Source organism: Macaca nemestrina, chromosome 18, assembly GCF_043159975.1.
Source record: "Macaca nemestrina isolate mMacNem1 chromosome 18, mMacNem.hap1, whole genome shotgun sequence".
In the NCBI taxonomy this organism is placed as follows: Eukaryota; Metazoa; Chordata; class Mammalia; order Primates; family Cercopithecidae; genus Macaca; species Macaca nemestrina.
In genome coordinates, this window is record NC_092142.1 from 28928063 (window position 1) to 28944281 (window position 16219).

Genomic DNA, 16219 nt, shown 5'->3' on the forward strand with positions numbered 1-16219 from the left:
TCGGTGGTCGGAGTGCCGGGGACGTCGTGATGAAAACAGCGTCCCAGAGACGGCGCTGACAGAGCCGGGACACGTGACAGTCACAGCGTCACATTCTGCGGTCCACGAGTTTGGGACCGGGTTGGTCACGTGACGCGGTGGGGGCACCATGGGGTGATGTGAGATGCGGGTGCCTCAGATTACGTACAAATGACGTATTCCTACCCCTTTTGGCAACCAGATTTCCGTTGGAAGATGCAACGGTTCCGGTGACGGTAGCCAGTTCTCGCGTCCACGCAGCTCCGCTTCCGCTCGGGGCGCAACAACTTCCGACTCCACCTTCCGCGCCTCGGGCGAGGAAGAGACGCGACCATATGCGCATGCCCCGAATTTATCACGGAGGGGCGGGGCTGAGGCTGCGGGAGCTGGAGGGGGGAAGAAAAGGGAATTCCAACCTGTGGAACCTTGGGGGGTCCCCGGGGTCGGCGCCTTCCCATTGACTGTGGGCGGTGCAAGGGACGGAGGCTCTGGTGGCTCGTGGGGGTGTTGGGGTCCACAGGGGGAGGGAGGGGAGCGTCAGAGTGTGAGTGGGGTACGGGTATTCCAAGTTTGCCGGCCTCCCGGTCTGACGCCGGGGAGGGAGAGCTCAGGCCGCCATGCGGGACAGGACCCACGAGCTGAGGCAGGTGAGACGCCAGGGCAGCGGGGATGGGGGCGCGCGGACGAACTGGAACGCAGGACTCCTGGTCTTCGGGGTAGGGAGGGGTGGCTGATGGCCAGGAAGGAAAGTCCCGGAAGCCTGTGGGTCCTGCCGGGTGACAGCCGCAGCGAAACAGTGGTGCCAATGACTCCGGGCCTGGCAGGGGGATGACAGCTCGGACGAAGAGGACAAGGAGCGAGTCGCGCTGGTGGTGCACCCGGGCACGGCACGGCTGGGGAGCCCGGACGAGGAGTTCTTCCAGAAGGTAAGGGGATGGAGTCTTGGCCTGGATTCGCGAGGGGGTAGGAGGACCCGAGGAGCAGCGTGGTCTGGAGTACCCCATATCTCTTTCAGCCCTCTCGGTCACCCTCCCCAGGTCCGGACAATTCGGCAGACTATTGTCAAGCTGGGGAATAAAGTCCAGGAGTTGGAGAAACAGCAGGTCACCATCCTGGCCACGCCCCTTCCTGAGGAGAGTGAGTGAAACCCCGGCTGCATAGCGCATGCTCCGCCCCAGGGATTGTGGGGGTTGTAGTTCCACGCAGGTGGTGGCCAGGGTGGTTTGTTGAGGTGGGGGCTGCTGTTTGGGAGTCGTGGCCTTCTCTTATTCAGGCATGAAGCAGGAGCTGCAGAACCTGCGCGACGAGATCAAACAGCTGGGGAGGGAGATCCGCCTGCAGCTGAAGGGTGAGCTACTGGGACCTCAGGCAGATCCTTCCCTCTGATCCTGCCCTGTTGGTATATCTGGGGAGTGTGTGGCCCAGAGAAGCCAGTGATATATCCAGGTCACACAGCAGGCCTGGTTCTAGCATCTCTGTCTCCTGGCCTCCAGGCCATTGTACTCTCCACAGCACAAGGCAGTCTCTCAGGTTCTTTTATTTACAATGAAACCATTTATTTACACAGTTATCACTGCCCACTGGGCATTCTTTGGGCAGGGAGATGGGGTTTTGTTAGGTGGCCTCTGCATTCCTACGGGAACTCAAGTGATGTAATGCAAAGAAAAATAAACTTACTTTCTCCTCTTGGAGGCTCAGCCTTAGTCATTTTATGATAAATTATATTTCCCTAAAAATCCTATGGAGACAAGTACCCCCAATACCCCTGTGTCTTCCCACAGCCATAGAGCCCCAGAAGGAGGAAGCTGATGAGAACTATAACTCCATCAACACAAGAATGAGAAAAACCCAGGTGGGTTTTTTTTCTCAGAAATGACATTTCAGCAAATGTTTCATGAAGTATTAGATGACAGATGTATGAAGGAAGGGCCTGTAGATGTCATGGAGTCCAATTGGATGATTTTTCCAAGTGGGGAACCTGAGCTCAGAGAGAGAAAGAACTTGCTCAAGGTCAGGAAACCAGGTCTCCTGATGCTCAGTCCGGTTATAACACCCTGCTTTATTTTCTTCCATTCAATAAGAAGTTACTTATTGACCCCAGACAAGACCTAGGCTTGACTGTGGGACACGTTTTCTTTTCTTTTTGCCTCAGCCTCCTGAATAGCTGGGATTACAGGCGGACACCACCATGCCGAGTTAATTTTTGTATTTTTAGTAGAGACGGGGTTTCCCCATGTTGGCCAGGCTGGTCTCGAACTCCTGACCTCAGGTGACCCTCCTGCCTTGGCCTCCCAAAGTGCTGGAATTACAGGCGTGAGCCACTGCGCCCAGCTGGGACACGTGTTTTCTAGGAGTCAACATGAGGAGTTAGGGTTCAATAGGGGATAAAGACATTACTCACGTGGGATCTGGTGGCTAATGGCGCTGCCCAGGGAAGGAGAGTGAGAAGTCACAAATTGACTGGCAGGTTTGCTATCTGTGTGACAGGGACATCCTTAGTCCCACAGGTGGAATTCAAGAAGTCAGGAAGTGGAACTTCCCTGGGGCGACACTGAAGAGGAACTCCCCTGGTGTAATATCTTTTTTTAAAAAATTATTATTTTTTTTTTGAGATGGAGTCTCTCTCTGTCGCCCAGGCTAGAGTACAGTGGCACAGTCTTGGCTGACTGCAACCTCCACCTCCTTCAAGCGATAATCCTCCCTCAGCCTCACAAGTAGCTGGGATTACAGGCGTACACCACCACACCTGGCTAGTTTTTTATATTTTTGGTAGAAATGAGGTTTCACCATGTTGGCCAGGCTGGTCTTGAACTCCTCACCTCAAGTCCTCAAGTGATCCACCTGCTTTGGCCTCCCAAAGTGCTATGATTACAGGCATGAGCCACCGTGCACGGCCCCTGGGGTGATATCTTAGTAAGGAGATTTGCAGTGATCTGACTGGCCCTCTTTGTGTCCCCAGTGAGGAGGATACCAAGAGGTCAGGGTTGGAGTAGTTGAGCCCAGGGCTCAGCAAGGACCCCAGATTGAAGATGAAACAGCTTGGGCATCTTGGAAGGGTGCAGCTGGAACCAGGAGAGCAGATGTATCTCTGGAAAAGGAACTCCAAGGAATGAGCATATTTAAGGTCTCAGGAGAAGGGGCAAGGCAGAGCAGATGCCCCAGAGCCAGTGTTTCTGGGGAAGCCTGTGGTGGTGATTGGCATGAGTGGTCGAGGGCCCATGTGGGCCTGTTGCACCTGTTTCACCCAGGCAGCATGTTCATCTCTAGGCATAGGAACTGTGGTGTAGGCAGCAAGGTTGGCATTCAGCAAGCATTCAGCAGTTACATATTGGCTGCCTACTGTGTGCCAGACCTTTTTGGAACTGTTTAGGGTACAGCAGTGAATCAATGATCCCTATCCTCATGGAACTTCCCTTCTGGTGTAGACAATCACCATAATAAATAAGTGAATTATTTAGAACATAATAAGCATTAAGGAAAAAAGAGCAGGGGAAGAGGGACTGAGCATGCTGGAGGAGGGTAGTGTTGCAGTTGAAAGCAAGTGGAGGAAGCTTCATTCAGAAGGTGACATCTGAACAAAAGACTTAAAGGTGTTTGCGGGGAATGGGCATTCTAGGTAGAATGAGAAGTGAATGCAAAGGTTTAAGCTGAGAGTGTGCTTTGTCTAGGGAGGGCTGTAAGGAGACCAATGTGGATGGGCAGAGGGAGGGAACAGTAAGAGGAAGCAAGATCAGAGAGGGCTGGCCGTGCACCTTGGCTCACACCTGTGATCCCAGCACTTTGGAGGCTGAGGTGGGAGGATTGGTTGAGCCCAGGCGTTTGAGACCAGCCTGGGCAACATTGCGAGACCCCATCTCTCTCTGTTTTTTTTTTTTGAGACAAGGTCTCACTCTGTCACCCAGGCTGGAGTGCAGTGGTGCCATCTCTGCTTACTGCAGCCTCCGCCTCCTGAGTTCAAGCCATTCTCCTGCTTCAGCCTCCCAAGTAGCTGGGACTACAGGCACCCACCACTGCACCCAGTTAATTTTTGTATTTTTAGTAGAGATGGGGTTTCACCATGTTGGCCAGGCTGGTCTTGAACTCCGACCTCAGGTGATCTGCCTACCTCAGCCTCCCAAAGTGCTGAGATTACAAGCATGAGCCACCGTGCGGGTCAACCCTGTCTCTATTAAAAATAAAAATAGGCCAGGTGCAGTGGCTCACACTTGTAATCCCAGCACTTTGGGAGGCTGAGGTGGGTGGATCACCTGAGGTCAAGAGATTGAGACCATCCTGGCCAACATGGTGAAACCCCATCTCTACTAAAAATACAAAAATTAACCATGCATGGTGATGTTCATCTGTAGTCCCAGCTACTTGGGAGGCTGAGGCAAGAGAATCGCTTGAACCCAGGAGGCCAAGGTTGTGGTGAACCAAGATTGCGCCACTGCACTCCAGCCTGGGCAATAAGAACGAAACTCTGTCTCAAAAAATAAATAATAAATAAATAAAAATAAAAAAGATCATGGAGGGCCACATAGACTTGCTAAGGGCTTTGGCTTTTTGTCTAAGAGAAATGGGGGAGCCTGTCAAGGTCATCACAAAGTGGTTAAGGTGGCAGACCCCGCATAAGAGCTCATGCTATTTGCTCACTTTACTATGGGATTGCCGAGGCCCAGACCGGGCAAGGATCCTCCCGGGGCACCCAGCCTATATTCTTCATCTTTAGCATGGGGTCCTGTCCCAGCAATTCGTGGAGCTCATCAACAAGTGCAATTCAATGCAGTCCGAATACCGGGAGAAGAACGTGGAGCGGATCCGGAGGCAGCTGAAGATCAGTGAGTTGTGTGTGCCCAGCCTGGCCTGCAGGGGCAGGTAATCCCAACCCAGCCCTGAGCCTGGCCTTTTCCTTCACAGCCAATGCTGGGATGGTGTCTGACGAGGAGCTGGAGCAGATGCTGGATAGTGGGCAGAGCGAGGTGTTTGTGTCCAATGTGAGTGGCCACAGCCAGCCCCTCTCTGCTGTGCCTCCCATCTCCTCTGATTCCTATCCCGTTCTTGACCTCCTGGGCTCAGGTGATCCTCCTGTCTCAGCCTCCCGAGTAGCTGGGACTATAGGTGTGAGCCACTGGACTCCGCTTGCTATGTCCCTTTCTGATTGAGGGGACCCTGAGGCCCCTAAGGGAATTAATTAGCTAACCTGGAGTCACCCATCAGATTCCAGGCTGAGGGCTCCCCAGAAGTTCAACAGGAGCTTCTGACCTGCTGTCGGTCTCCCTGTGAACAGTTGCCCCACTCCTGTCCACCCCCTAGATCCTGAAGGACACACAGGTGACTCGACAGGCCTTAAATGAGATCTCGGCCCGGCACAGTGAGATCCAGCAGCTTGAACGCAGTATTCGTGAGCTGCACGATATCTTCACTTTTCTGGCTTCTGAAGTGGAGATGCAGGTGAGTGCCCCGCGCAGCCCCAGACATGATACCAGGCTCAGTCCAAACTGCCAGCCTCCTGCCACCCTTAGATTCTCTCCCTGAGGCTTTTGTGTCTTCCAGGTTTGGCCATCCCCCCAAATTGGTGCTTATTCTTATCTTTAGCTGTACCCTGAGAATGGCGCCTGCCTCTGCTGCTACCCAGATACTCACTCCCTTCTGCATAGCACCCTGCCCTCTCTCCAAAACTTGAGCCTGCCCAGGTCTGGCCCCAGCCCTGGCTCCCCCTCCACTAACAGCATCCACCCTGATACCTCTCAGAGGTTCAGTCAGAGTTGCCTTAGAGGGGCTGCCTCCTAACATCTGTACAAGGCTGGGGTGGGGGCGGTGTTCCCCTGGCCCTGGTTGCGTGAGTTGAGTTGAGCTTCCAGCCCTGTCCTGGAGGAGCTGGCCTCAGTCATGCTACAACCAGTGCCCTTTTGCAGCTGAGACTTACAGGAAAGAGATCTCATTCAGTAGGAGTACTGAGACCTGAGGCTGGTGGTGCCAGGAGGAGGCAGGGATAGGGAGGGCTTTGCAGCAGCTGTAGATAGGCCTGGAAGAATGGGTAAATTCAGACAGATTTGTGAAGGCACAGTTCACCATCTGTGAAAGGTATGAGCCATTTGAGGTCCTTAGCTCCAAGCTACCACTGCAGATAGAGGTCATATGGGATAAGCGAGCAGGGGACAAGGGACTACATGATAGAAGGGACCTGGAAGCCATCTCCAAGGAGCCTGAACTTTTGTCAGATCGAGTCTTGCCCTTATCTTTGTTAGTGCAATCTTTTTTTTCCTGCCAGGAATGCTCTTCAGTCATCTGGGGTGGGGTGGGCAAAGGCATCCTTACCTCCCTGAATCACCCCATCCTCTGAGCAGGGGGAGATGATCAATCGGATTGAGAAGAACATCCTGAGCTCAGCGGACTACGTGGAACGCGGGCAGGAGCACGTCAAGACAGCCCTGGAGAACCAGAAGAAGGCGAGGAAGGTGAGCCTCCCAGGCCCAGCCTCTGCCCCAGGCACCCTGTGTGACTTCCCTGACCCCCTCCTCTCCCACAGAAGAAAGTCTTGATTGTCATCTGTGTGTCCATCACCGTCGTCCTCCTAGCAGTCATCATTGGCGTCACAGTGGTTGGATAATGTCACACATTGTTGGTGAGATGTTGTGGGCTGCCCTCTGGCCTGCCCCAGCCCTGGCCCCAGCCCTCCCTTCTCCCTCAGACCCTGTTCTCCCTCCTTTCCTTACAGGCACTAGGAGCACCAGGGACCCAGGGCCTGGCCTTCTCTCCCAGCAGCCTGGGGGACAGGGCAGAGCCTCCAGCTGGACCCCTTCCTCACACTGGCCCCTATGCAGAAGGGCAGACAGTTCTTCTGGGGTTGGCAGCTGCTCATTCATGGTGGCCTCCTCCTTCAGGCCTCAGTGCCTGGGGGAGGCCTGCACTGTCCTGATTGGTCGGGACACACAGTTTTGTAAAAAATTAAAAAACAAAAAAGAGCATAGAAAGTCCTGTGCACGTGTGTTCCTGGAAGGGCTGGCCCAAGGCTTCCGGGCATCCAACCTCCCTACCTCCTGGACGTCCCCAGGGCCAGGGCCAGGTCCAGCCCCGGCTGCTCAGGTCAAACTGCCATGGGTGCTGTGCCCACAGCAGGCTGGCTCTGCCTTTCTGCACCCCCATAGGAATGGGTAGGCAGGGAGGGGTAACACCTGCATCTAGCTCCTCGCTCAGTACTGTCCCCGGGAAAATGCCACTGTGAGTATCTGTCTTGGAAATAAGGCTGACCAGGCCAGGCTGGGATGCAGGTGAGATGGCGGTGTGTTGGGGGCATCAGTGGGCCTTCTTGTGGCCCAGAGGAAGAGGCACCATGAAGAACTGCCTAATTGAGGCTGTCACTTTGGATGCAGTGGACAGGGATGGTCTGGTTTCAGCAGGGATGACATTGGAGTGGAATGTTAAGTGGGGAGAATCTAGTTATGGAGAGAAGCTGGGGAAGAGGTTGCCAGGCAGAAAGCACAGGAGGCTGGGCCCTGTGACCAACAAAAGCATCATCTTTTACATAAGAGTTCAGGCAGGGCGTGGTGGCCCACACCAATAATCTCAGCACTTTGGGAGGCTCAAGCAGGAGGATCTCTTGAGCCCAGGAGCTTGAGACCAGCCTAGGCAGGATGGTGCAACCTTTTCTCTTTAGAGAATAATAATTTTAAAAATTAGCCAGGCGTGATGGTAAGTGTTTGTCGTCCCAACTACTCCAAAGGCTGAGGTGGGAGGATCGCTTGAGCCCAGGAGATTAAGGCTGCAGTGAGCCATGGTCATCCCACTGCACTCCATCCTGGGTGACAGAGTGAGACCCTGTCTCAATAATAGGCCGGGTGCCTGTAATCCCACCACTGTGGGAGGCTGAGGCGGGCGGATCACGAAGTCAGGAGATCGAGACCATCCTGGCTAACACGGTGAAACCCCATCTCTACTAAAAATACAAAAAAATTAGCTGGGCATAGTGGCAGGCGCCTGTAGTCCCAGCTACTCGGGAGGCTGAGGCAGGAGAATGGCGTGAACCCAGGAGGTGGAGCTTGCAGTGAGCCAAGATTGCGCCACTGCACTCCAGCCTGGGCGACAGTTAGACCCCATCTCAAAAAAAAAGAAAAAAAAAAAAAATAATAATCGGCCGGGCGCGGTGGCTCAAGCCTGTAATCCCAGCACTTTGGGAGGCCGAGACGGGGGGATCACGAGGTCAGGAGTTCGAGACCATCCTGGATAACACAGTGAAACCCCGTCTCTACTAAAAAATACAAAAAACTAGCCGGGCGAGGTGGTGGGCGCCTGTAGTCCCGGCTACTCGGGAGGCTGAGGCAGGAGAATGGCGTAAAAACCCGGGAGGCGGAGCTTGCAGTGAGCTGAGATCCGGCCACTGCACTCCACCCTGGGCGACATAGCGAGACTCCGTCTCAAAAAAAAAAAAAAAAAATAATAATAATAATAATAATCAGCAGCAGCATAGAGAGCTGGTGATCCTGGATCAGTGCACCTGGTGGCTGAGGGATACCTGGCTGAAGCAGTAAGTGGCAGCAGATAAGCCTGACCCCTGATTTCTTCCATAAGGTACCTGAGATCCAAGCCTGACTAAATTTTTCTTTTTTTTTTTTCTTTTTGAGACGGAGTCTTGCTCTTTCGCCTAGGCTGGAGTGCAGTGGCGCTGTCTCAGCTCACTGCAAGCTCCGCCTCCCGGGTTCACGCCATTCTCCTGCCTCAGCATCCCGAGTAGCTGGGACTACAGGCGTCCGCCACCACCCGGCTAATTTTTTGTATTTTTGTATTTTTGGTAGAGACGAACATTTCACCATGTTAGCCAGGATGGTCTCCATCTCCTGACCTCGTGATCCACCTGCCTCGGCCTCCCAAAGTGCTGGGATTACAGGCGTGAGCCACCGCGCCCCGCCAGCCCTGACTAAATTTCTAAGGGCTCCTAGTCCTGATGCCTAATTTTTGGAGTGGACGTGGCTCCTGTTCCCTGACACCTAGTTTTAAAGGGTAAACCGGCTCCTGGCTCCTGCCTGTTTGCAGTAGGGTGGCGCCTAGCTCTGACCTCCAAGGTCTGGGGACTGCGTCGCAGCCGCCCAGTCCATCCCACTTTCAATCCTACAGGCCCCTGCTGTTGCTGCCGCTGCCGCTGCTCCTAGCTGCCCAGTCTGGCGGGCTCAGTCCCGCATTGCCACGCATGGGAGACCGCCTCGTGGAAGCGCTGGATGTGGCTTCGCTGATGCACATTGGACCAGGCCCTGGACTGGGCTAGGGGAAGGGCAGGAGGGCGGAATTGGGCCCGAGGGCCGGGCCTGGCCGACCCCCGACTGCTCTGCCTCCATGGAGGCTGGCGGCCCCGCAGAGCCTCCCGGTGGCCCTGGAGTGCGGGTTGTCCTGTCCGAGATCACCCGCAATTGGGCGAGATCACCCGCAATTGGGCAAGCTGTGCATGGGGCGTGGCCGAGGCCGTGGTTTGGTGGCAATTGGCCAGCGGGACCAAAGTGTTGTCTCTGAAGAGCGTGGGCATTAGTCTGGAGGGTCCTGGGAGAGTGATCTCTGCCCCATCAAATGGCATTTAGGTCTAGGAAGCAGGTGTGGGCGGGGCCTTAGGGCGAGGCACAGACATACCCCGAAGTGGTTGGATTGTAGATCGCAAGGGGCTGGATCGAACCCCCAAAAGACACTGGAAGGCTGTGTGGCTGAGGAGGGTCCAGCAGGTCCAGTGTTTCGTAGGCTTTACAGGAAGGAGCTCCACTTTCTCAAGAGTGTGCAGATGCGATCTAGGTGTGTCCACCCGATGGGAGTTGTGGGGCCGGGCGGATGCTGCCCCAGTACAAAGCTGATTTGGACCTAGGGCCTCTGGACTTCCCTGATTCTCTGCTTGCATCTCCAGCAAACTCCTGTCCCGTTGGCTGCCTTCATCCACTCTCTCACCTCTCTGCCTTCAGAGTAAAATTGCAAGATCTGTGGTGCTTACTGGGATCTGATAGAGTCTCTCGGCATGCACTGTCTATGCATCGGGGATCCACGTGCATCGGGGGTCCATGTGCAGTGTGTGCCTCTTCTTAGCCATGCTGGACAGCACCACCCCTGAAAAGCAGCTCCCCTGTTTACCCAGAAAGCCGTCCAGAACCTCCTGGAAAAGGTGGCCTGATAGCAGTGGCCTCGGATGCCAGGCTCAATCCTTTGAACTTTTCCTGTGGGCTGTCAGGACCCATAGAAGGTCTTTGAGCAGGTGAGTTTGGAGCAGACCTGGTAGGCAAGCGAACAGGTGGATGCATGCACTGGAGATTCCATGGGCTCCCCTGTGGACATCTCTTCCCTTTGGAAAACTGCCCTGAGTGAGGGTCTAAGGGCAGGGTTTGCATTGAAATCCTAGCTTTGCTGCTGTCAGCCCAACTTTTAGGCAACAGGGTCTTGGTTAGATGTGACATTTCCAAGTCCATCTTGTATCACAGCCTGTCAGCTGCAGCTCACTCATTCAATCTATTGTGGTTCAAGTTCCCAAGAAAAGGAATCGGTCTGGTCTACTCTCCAGGCCAGATTACATTTACTTGCCTAGAAATTGTCTGCCCTTAACTCAAGACTTTGCACTGTGGTTCGCATTTGTAATCCCAATACTTTGGAATGCCAAAGCAGGAGTATTGCTTGAGCCCAGGAGTTAAAGACCAGCCAGGGAAATATAACAAGACCCTATCTCTACAAAAATTAAAATTAGGTTGGGTGCAGTGGCTCATGCCTGTAATCCCAGCACTTTGGGAGGCCGAGGCGGGTGGATCATCTGATGTCAGGAGTTCGAGACCAGCCTGACCAACATGGTAAAACCCCATCTCTACTAAATACAAAAAGTTAGCTGGATATGGTGGCGCAGGCCTGTAATCCTACTTGGGAGGCTGAGGCAAGAGAATCACTTGAACTCGGGAGGCGGAGGTTGCAGTGAGCCAAGATTGCCCCATTGCAGTCCAACCTGGGCAACAAGAGCGAAACTCCCTCTCAAAAAAAAATTAAAATTAGCCAGGTGCATGCCAGTGGTGCATGCTTGTGGTCCCAGCAACTTGGGAGGCTGAAGTGGGAGGATTGCTTGGGCCTGGGATTGAAACCACAGTGAGCCAACATTGTACCACTGCATTCCAGCCTGGACAACAGAGTAAGACCCTGTCTCAAAAAAAAAAAAAAAAGAAAGAAAGAAAAGAAAAGAAAAAAGACTTTGCCCTTGAGTCAAGACTTTACCCTTGGCTAAGATGGATGCAGGAGGTGACATAGTACAAAATGCTGCAGCAGAGCGTGTGTATGTGCTGGAGGAGGAGTGGACTAGGCCAGTGATTGACATCTCCGTTCCAGATATGTACTTACCTTCCCTGCTGGGCCCCTCCATATAGGAGCATTACACGCTCATTCGCTGCTTACAATAGGCTTGGCTATAGGACTTGCTTTGGCCAGTGGAATATGAGTAGGAAGGCAAAGTATTGACCGGGCACAGTGGCTCACACCTGTCATCCCAGCACTTTGGGAGGATGAGGCAGGTAGATCACCTGAGGTCAAGAGTTCGAGACCAGTCTGGCCAACATGGTGAAACCCTATCTCTACTAAAAGTACAAAATTAGCCAGGCATGGTGGCACAGACCTGTAATTCCAGCTGCTAGGAAGGCTGAGGCAGGAGAATCATTTGAACCCCGGAAGGCGGAGGTTGCATGAACCCAGATCATGCTATTGCTCTCCAGCCTGGACAAAAAGTGAAACTCCATCTCAAAAAAAAAAAAAAAAAGGTAAAGTGTCACTTCCACATAGAAGCTTTAGGCACCATTGAGTACTCTAGCAGTTTCCCATCTCTTCTCCCTCTGCTCAGGCTCATAAACCTGGCAGTTTCCAGATCTAGACTTCTCTTTCAGCCTGCAACCCAGAATGACAATTACGTGAAGCTGGGCTACAGCCTACCTGTAAAATGATAAGGAATTTAAGAAATAAATCTCTCTTGCTGTGAGCCATTGATATATGGAGGTTGTTTGTTAGCACATCCAAATGTTTAAACAAACTGTTACAGAATTAGTACCCAGAAATGGTGTGCTGCAACAATAAAAAATAAGCCTAGGCCAGGCATGGTGGCTCACACCTGTAATCCCTGCATTTTGGGAGGCCAAGGCAGGTGGGTCACCTAAGGTTAAGAGTTTGAAACCAGCCTGGCCAACATGACAAAACCCTGTCTCTACTAAAAATACAAAAAAAAAAAAAAAAAAAAAAAAAAAATTAGCTAGGCATGGTGATAGGTGCCTGTAATCCCAGCTAGAGGCTGAGGCAGGAGAATCACTTGGACCCAGGAGGCAGAGGTTGCAGTAAGCTAAGATTGCGCCACTGTACTCCAGCCTGGATGATGGAGTGAGACTTCATCTCAAAAAATTAAAAAGTAAAAATAAAATATTAAAAATTAGCCGGGTGTGGTGGCATGTGCCTGTAGTCCCAGCTACTTGGGAGGCTGAGATGGGAGGATCACTTGAGCCCAGGTGGCAAAGGTTGCAGTGAGCCAAGATTGCGCCACTGCACTCCAGCCTGGTTCAAAAAAAAAAAAAAAAAAAAAACCCAGCCAGGCACGGTGGCTCATGCCTGTAATCCCAGCACTTTGGGAGGCCGAGGCGGGTGGATCACCTGAGGTCAGGATTTTGAGACCAGCCTGGCAAACATGGTGAAACCCTGTCTCCACTAAAAATACAAAAATTAGCCGGGAGTGGTGGCACACACCTGTAATCCCAGCTACTCAGGAGGCTGAGGCTGGAGAATCGATTGAACCTCAGATGCGGAGGTTGCTGTGAGCCAACATTGAGCCACTGCACTCCAGCCTGGGCGACAGAGCAAGCCTCTGTCTCAAAAAAAAAAAAAAAAAAAAAACAAAAAAAAACAAAAAAAAACTAAACTATGTAAACTATGAGACATTGAAGTTGAGCTGGACAGTGGCTGGTAAGGGAACTGTCATTGGAAGTTGGAAAGATGGTGACATGTGTTATGCAATGGTGAAGGGTTTGGTTAAACTGTAAGCTTATAACCAAATGAGCTTTAGGCTTTAAGTAAAGAACTGGGGAAAGGGAATATTGGTAGCATGCTGTTGCTGCTGTTGCATGCATTTGAGGAGTTACTGGAAGAAAGAGATGACTCAGAAATTAATTGGTCAGTTTTTAAGCAGAAATGGAAGAGAATATAGAAACTTGAGGCAAGTGATCCACATTTTTAACCAGTAAAAGATACAACTGAGAAAGTACTTGAGCCACAAGGGTTTTTAAATTTCTTTTTTTTTTTTTTTTTTTTGAGACAGAGTCTCGCTCTGTCGCCCAGGCTGGAGTGCAGTGGCGCAATCGGGGCTCACTGCAAGCTCCGCCTCCTGGATTCACGCCATTCTCCTGCCTCAGCCTCCCAAGTAGCTGGGACTACAGGCGCCTGCCACTCGCCTGGCTAGTTTTTTGTTGTTGTTGTTGTTGTTTTTTTTTTTTTTTTTTAGTAGAGACAGGGTTTCACTGTGTTAGCCAGGATGGTCTCGATCTCCTGACCTTGTGATCCGCCCATCTCGGCCTCCGAAAGTGCTGGGATTACAGGCTTGAGCCACCGCGCCCGGCCGAGCCACAAGGTTTTTGTTTTGTTTTTTGAGACACAGTCCTGCTCTTGTTTCCAAGGCCACCTTCTGGGTTCAAGCCTTTCTCCTGACTCAGTCTGCCGAGTAGCTGGGATTACAGGTGTGCACCACCACGCCCAGCTAATTTTTGTATTTTCAGTAGAGATGGGTTTCACCATGTTGGCCAGGCTGGTCTTAAACTTCTGACCTCAAGTGATCCTCCCACCTCGGCCTCCCAAAGTGCTGGGATTACAGGTGTCAGCCACTGCCACTGGTTGAGCTACAAGGTTTGATTAAAAGTCATCTTTGTGGAAAGGGCCATATCAAGTATGTGGCTATTATGTCCTTTGTAAAAATCTCCAAACTGATCAAAGTGGTTCCCAATAAATCCTCTCAGCTAGTCAAGATGATTCGGAGAAAAGAGGTTAAGAGTGTAGCTCATCTTGGCCAGGCGCAGTGGCTCACGCCTATAATTCCAGCACTTTGGGAGGCTGAGGCGGGTGGATCACGAGGTCAGGAGATTGAGACCAGCCTAGCTAACACGGCGCAACCCTGTCTCTACTAAAAATACAAAAAATTAGCTGGGCGTGGTGGTGGGCGCCTGTAGTCCCAGCTTCTCATAAGGCTGAGGCAGGAGAATGGTGTGAACCCAGGAGGCGGCGGAGCTTGCAGTGAGCGGAGGTCATGCCACTGCACTCCAGCCTGGGCGACAGAGTGAGACTCGGTCTCAGAAAAAAAAAAGAAAAGAAAACAATTATGGGTATGCTGTTGACCCACGGATCTGAATGGAGTAAAATACATAAGTTCGGTTTTGGAGGGAATTGCCCTGCTTCCACTGCCTAACACCCCCTCACCCTGACAGAAAGACACCAGGTTAAATTTTGACCATGAGTGTTCAAGACTTAGTACGACTTTTAGGTCCCCAAATTTCTTTTTTTTTTTTTTTTGAGATTGGGTCTCACTGTGTCACCCAGCCTGGAGTGCAGTGAGGCAACCACAGCTCACTATAACCTCGAACTTCTGGTCTCACACAATCCTCCTGCCTCAGCCTCCCAAGTAGCTGGGACTGCAGGCCCATGCCACCCCAACAGGCTAATTTTTGTTTTTTGGGTTTTTTTGAAACAAAATCTCATTCTCACCCAGGCTGAAGTACAGTGGCATGATCTTGGCTCACTGCAACCTTCACTTCCTGGGCTTGAGTGATCCACCTACCTCAGCCTTCCAAGTAGCTGGGACTACAGGTATGTGCCACCATGCCCGGCTAATTTTTGTATTTTTTTGGTAGAGACAGGGTCTTGCTATGTTGCCCAGGCTGGTCTCGAACTCCTGAGCTCAAGCGATTCACCTGTCTTGGCCTCCCAAAGTGCTGGCATTATAGGCGGGTGGTGTACCACCATGCCCAGCCTATTTTTGTTTTGTTTTGTTTTGTCTTGAGATGAAGTCTTGCTCTGTCACTCCAGCTGGAGTGCAGTGGCACAATCAAGCCTCACTGCAGCCTCCACCTCTGGGGCTCCAGTGATCCTCCCACCTCAGCCTTCTGAGTAGCTGGGACTACAGGTGTGCACCACCATGCCTGGCTAATTTTTCTATTTTTTGTAGACAGGGTTTCAGCCTGTTGCCCAAGCTGGTCTTGAACTTCTGGTCTTAAGGAGTTCTCCCTCCTTGGCTTCCCAAAGTGATGGAATTACAGGTGTGAGCCACCATGCTCAGCCTAATTTTTCTATTTCAGGTTTTTATTTTTTATTTGGTAGAGATGGGGGTCTCGGTATGTTGCCCAGGCTGGCCTCAAGCGATCCTGGCCTCAAGTGATACTCCTGCCTCAGCCTCTCAAAGTGCTGTGATTACAGGTGTGAGCCACCATGCCGGGCCTGGGTCTCTCTATTTATTTATTTATTTATTTATGTTTTCTTTTCTTTTGAGACGGAGTCTTTCTCTGTCGCCCAGGCTGGAGTGCAGTGGCACGATCTCGGCTCACTGCAAGCTCCACTTGCCGGGTTCACGCCATTCTCCTGCCTCAGCCTCCTGAGTAGCTGGGACTACAGGCACCCGCCACCACGCCTGGTTAATTTTTTTGTGTATTTTTAGTAGAGACAGGGTTTCACCATGTTCGCCAGGATGGTCTCGATCTCTTGACCTCGTGATCCGCCCACCTCAGCCTCCCAAAGTGCTGGGATTACAGGTGTGAGCCACCACACCTGGCCATGGGTCTCCAAATTTCTATGGGCATGAAGGAGACTGAGAAAGCTACTCTACTTCAGAAAGACATAACCTCCAGTGTCCTCTCAGTTGTGGCCAAGGAGAATAAGCGGAAAAGGGTGGTTCACTCTAAGGGCAGAGCCAAGAATGTGGTGAAGAATGAATTGGGGAACTCTTCCCACTCCCAGGGAAAGGTGGGGTTCTTCTCAACATCTGCCTAACAGCACTTTAGACTTACTGGGGACCAGAGCCTGGTGTGTGTCTCCCTTCCTTCCTTTCTTCTTCTTCTTTCTTCTTTCTTCTTCCTTCTTCCTTCTTCCTTCTTCCTTCTTCCTTCTTCCTTCTTCCTTCTTCCTTCTTCCTTCTTCCTTCTTCTTCTTCTTCTTCTTCTTCTTCTTCTTCTTCTTCTTCTTCTTCTTCTTCTTCTTCTTCTTCTTCTTCTTC

At 51.9% G+C, this 16219-nt stretch overlaps 1 protein-coding gene across 3 annotated transcripts; it reads left to right on the forward strand.

Moving 5' to 3' along the window:
* The first annotated feature begins 387 nt into the window (after positions 1-387).
* On the forward strand, positions 388-12187 carry LOC105482946 (syntaxin 4). Of its 3 annotated transcripts, none has more exons than XM_011743440.2 (11): positions 388-665; positions 843-944; positions 1056-1155; positions 1292-1366; positions 1800-1870; positions 4727-4835; positions 4915-4991; positions 5311-5448; positions 6345-6455; positions 6527-6622; positions 6716-6971. In XM_011743440.2, the coding sequence occupies exons 1-10, from the start codon at positions 636-638 to the stop codon at positions 6605-6607; spliced, it is 894 nt and encodes a 297-aa protein (XP_011741742.1). In that variant the 5' UTR covers positions 388-635; the 3' UTR covers positions 6608-6622; positions 6716-6971. The 3 variants fall into 3 exon arrangements, with proteins under 3 accessions (XP_011741742.1, XP_011741743.1, XP_011741744.1); XM_011743441.3 differs by lacking the exon at positions 6716-6971 and adding an exon at positions 9109-12187 and having other exon boundaries at positions 542-665; XM_011743442.3 differs by having other exon boundaries at positions 549-665; positions 1034-1155.
* Positions 12188-16219: the final 4032 nt, after the last annotated feature.

Excerpts from the sequence above, each read along its gene's own strand:
- LOC105482946 (XM_011743440.2), top strand. The coding sequence starts at position 636 with ATGCGGGACAGGACCCACGAGCTGAGGCAG. Across the intron at positions 1,156-1,291 it reads CACGCCCCTTCCTGAGGAGA|GCATGAAGCAGGAGCTGCAG; the intron begins GTGAGTGAAACC and ends TCTCTTATTCAG. Across the intron at positions 1,871-4,726 it reads CAAGAATGAGAAAAACCCAG|CATGGGGTCCTGTCCCAGCA; the intron begins GTGGGTTTTTTT and ends CTTCATCTTTAG.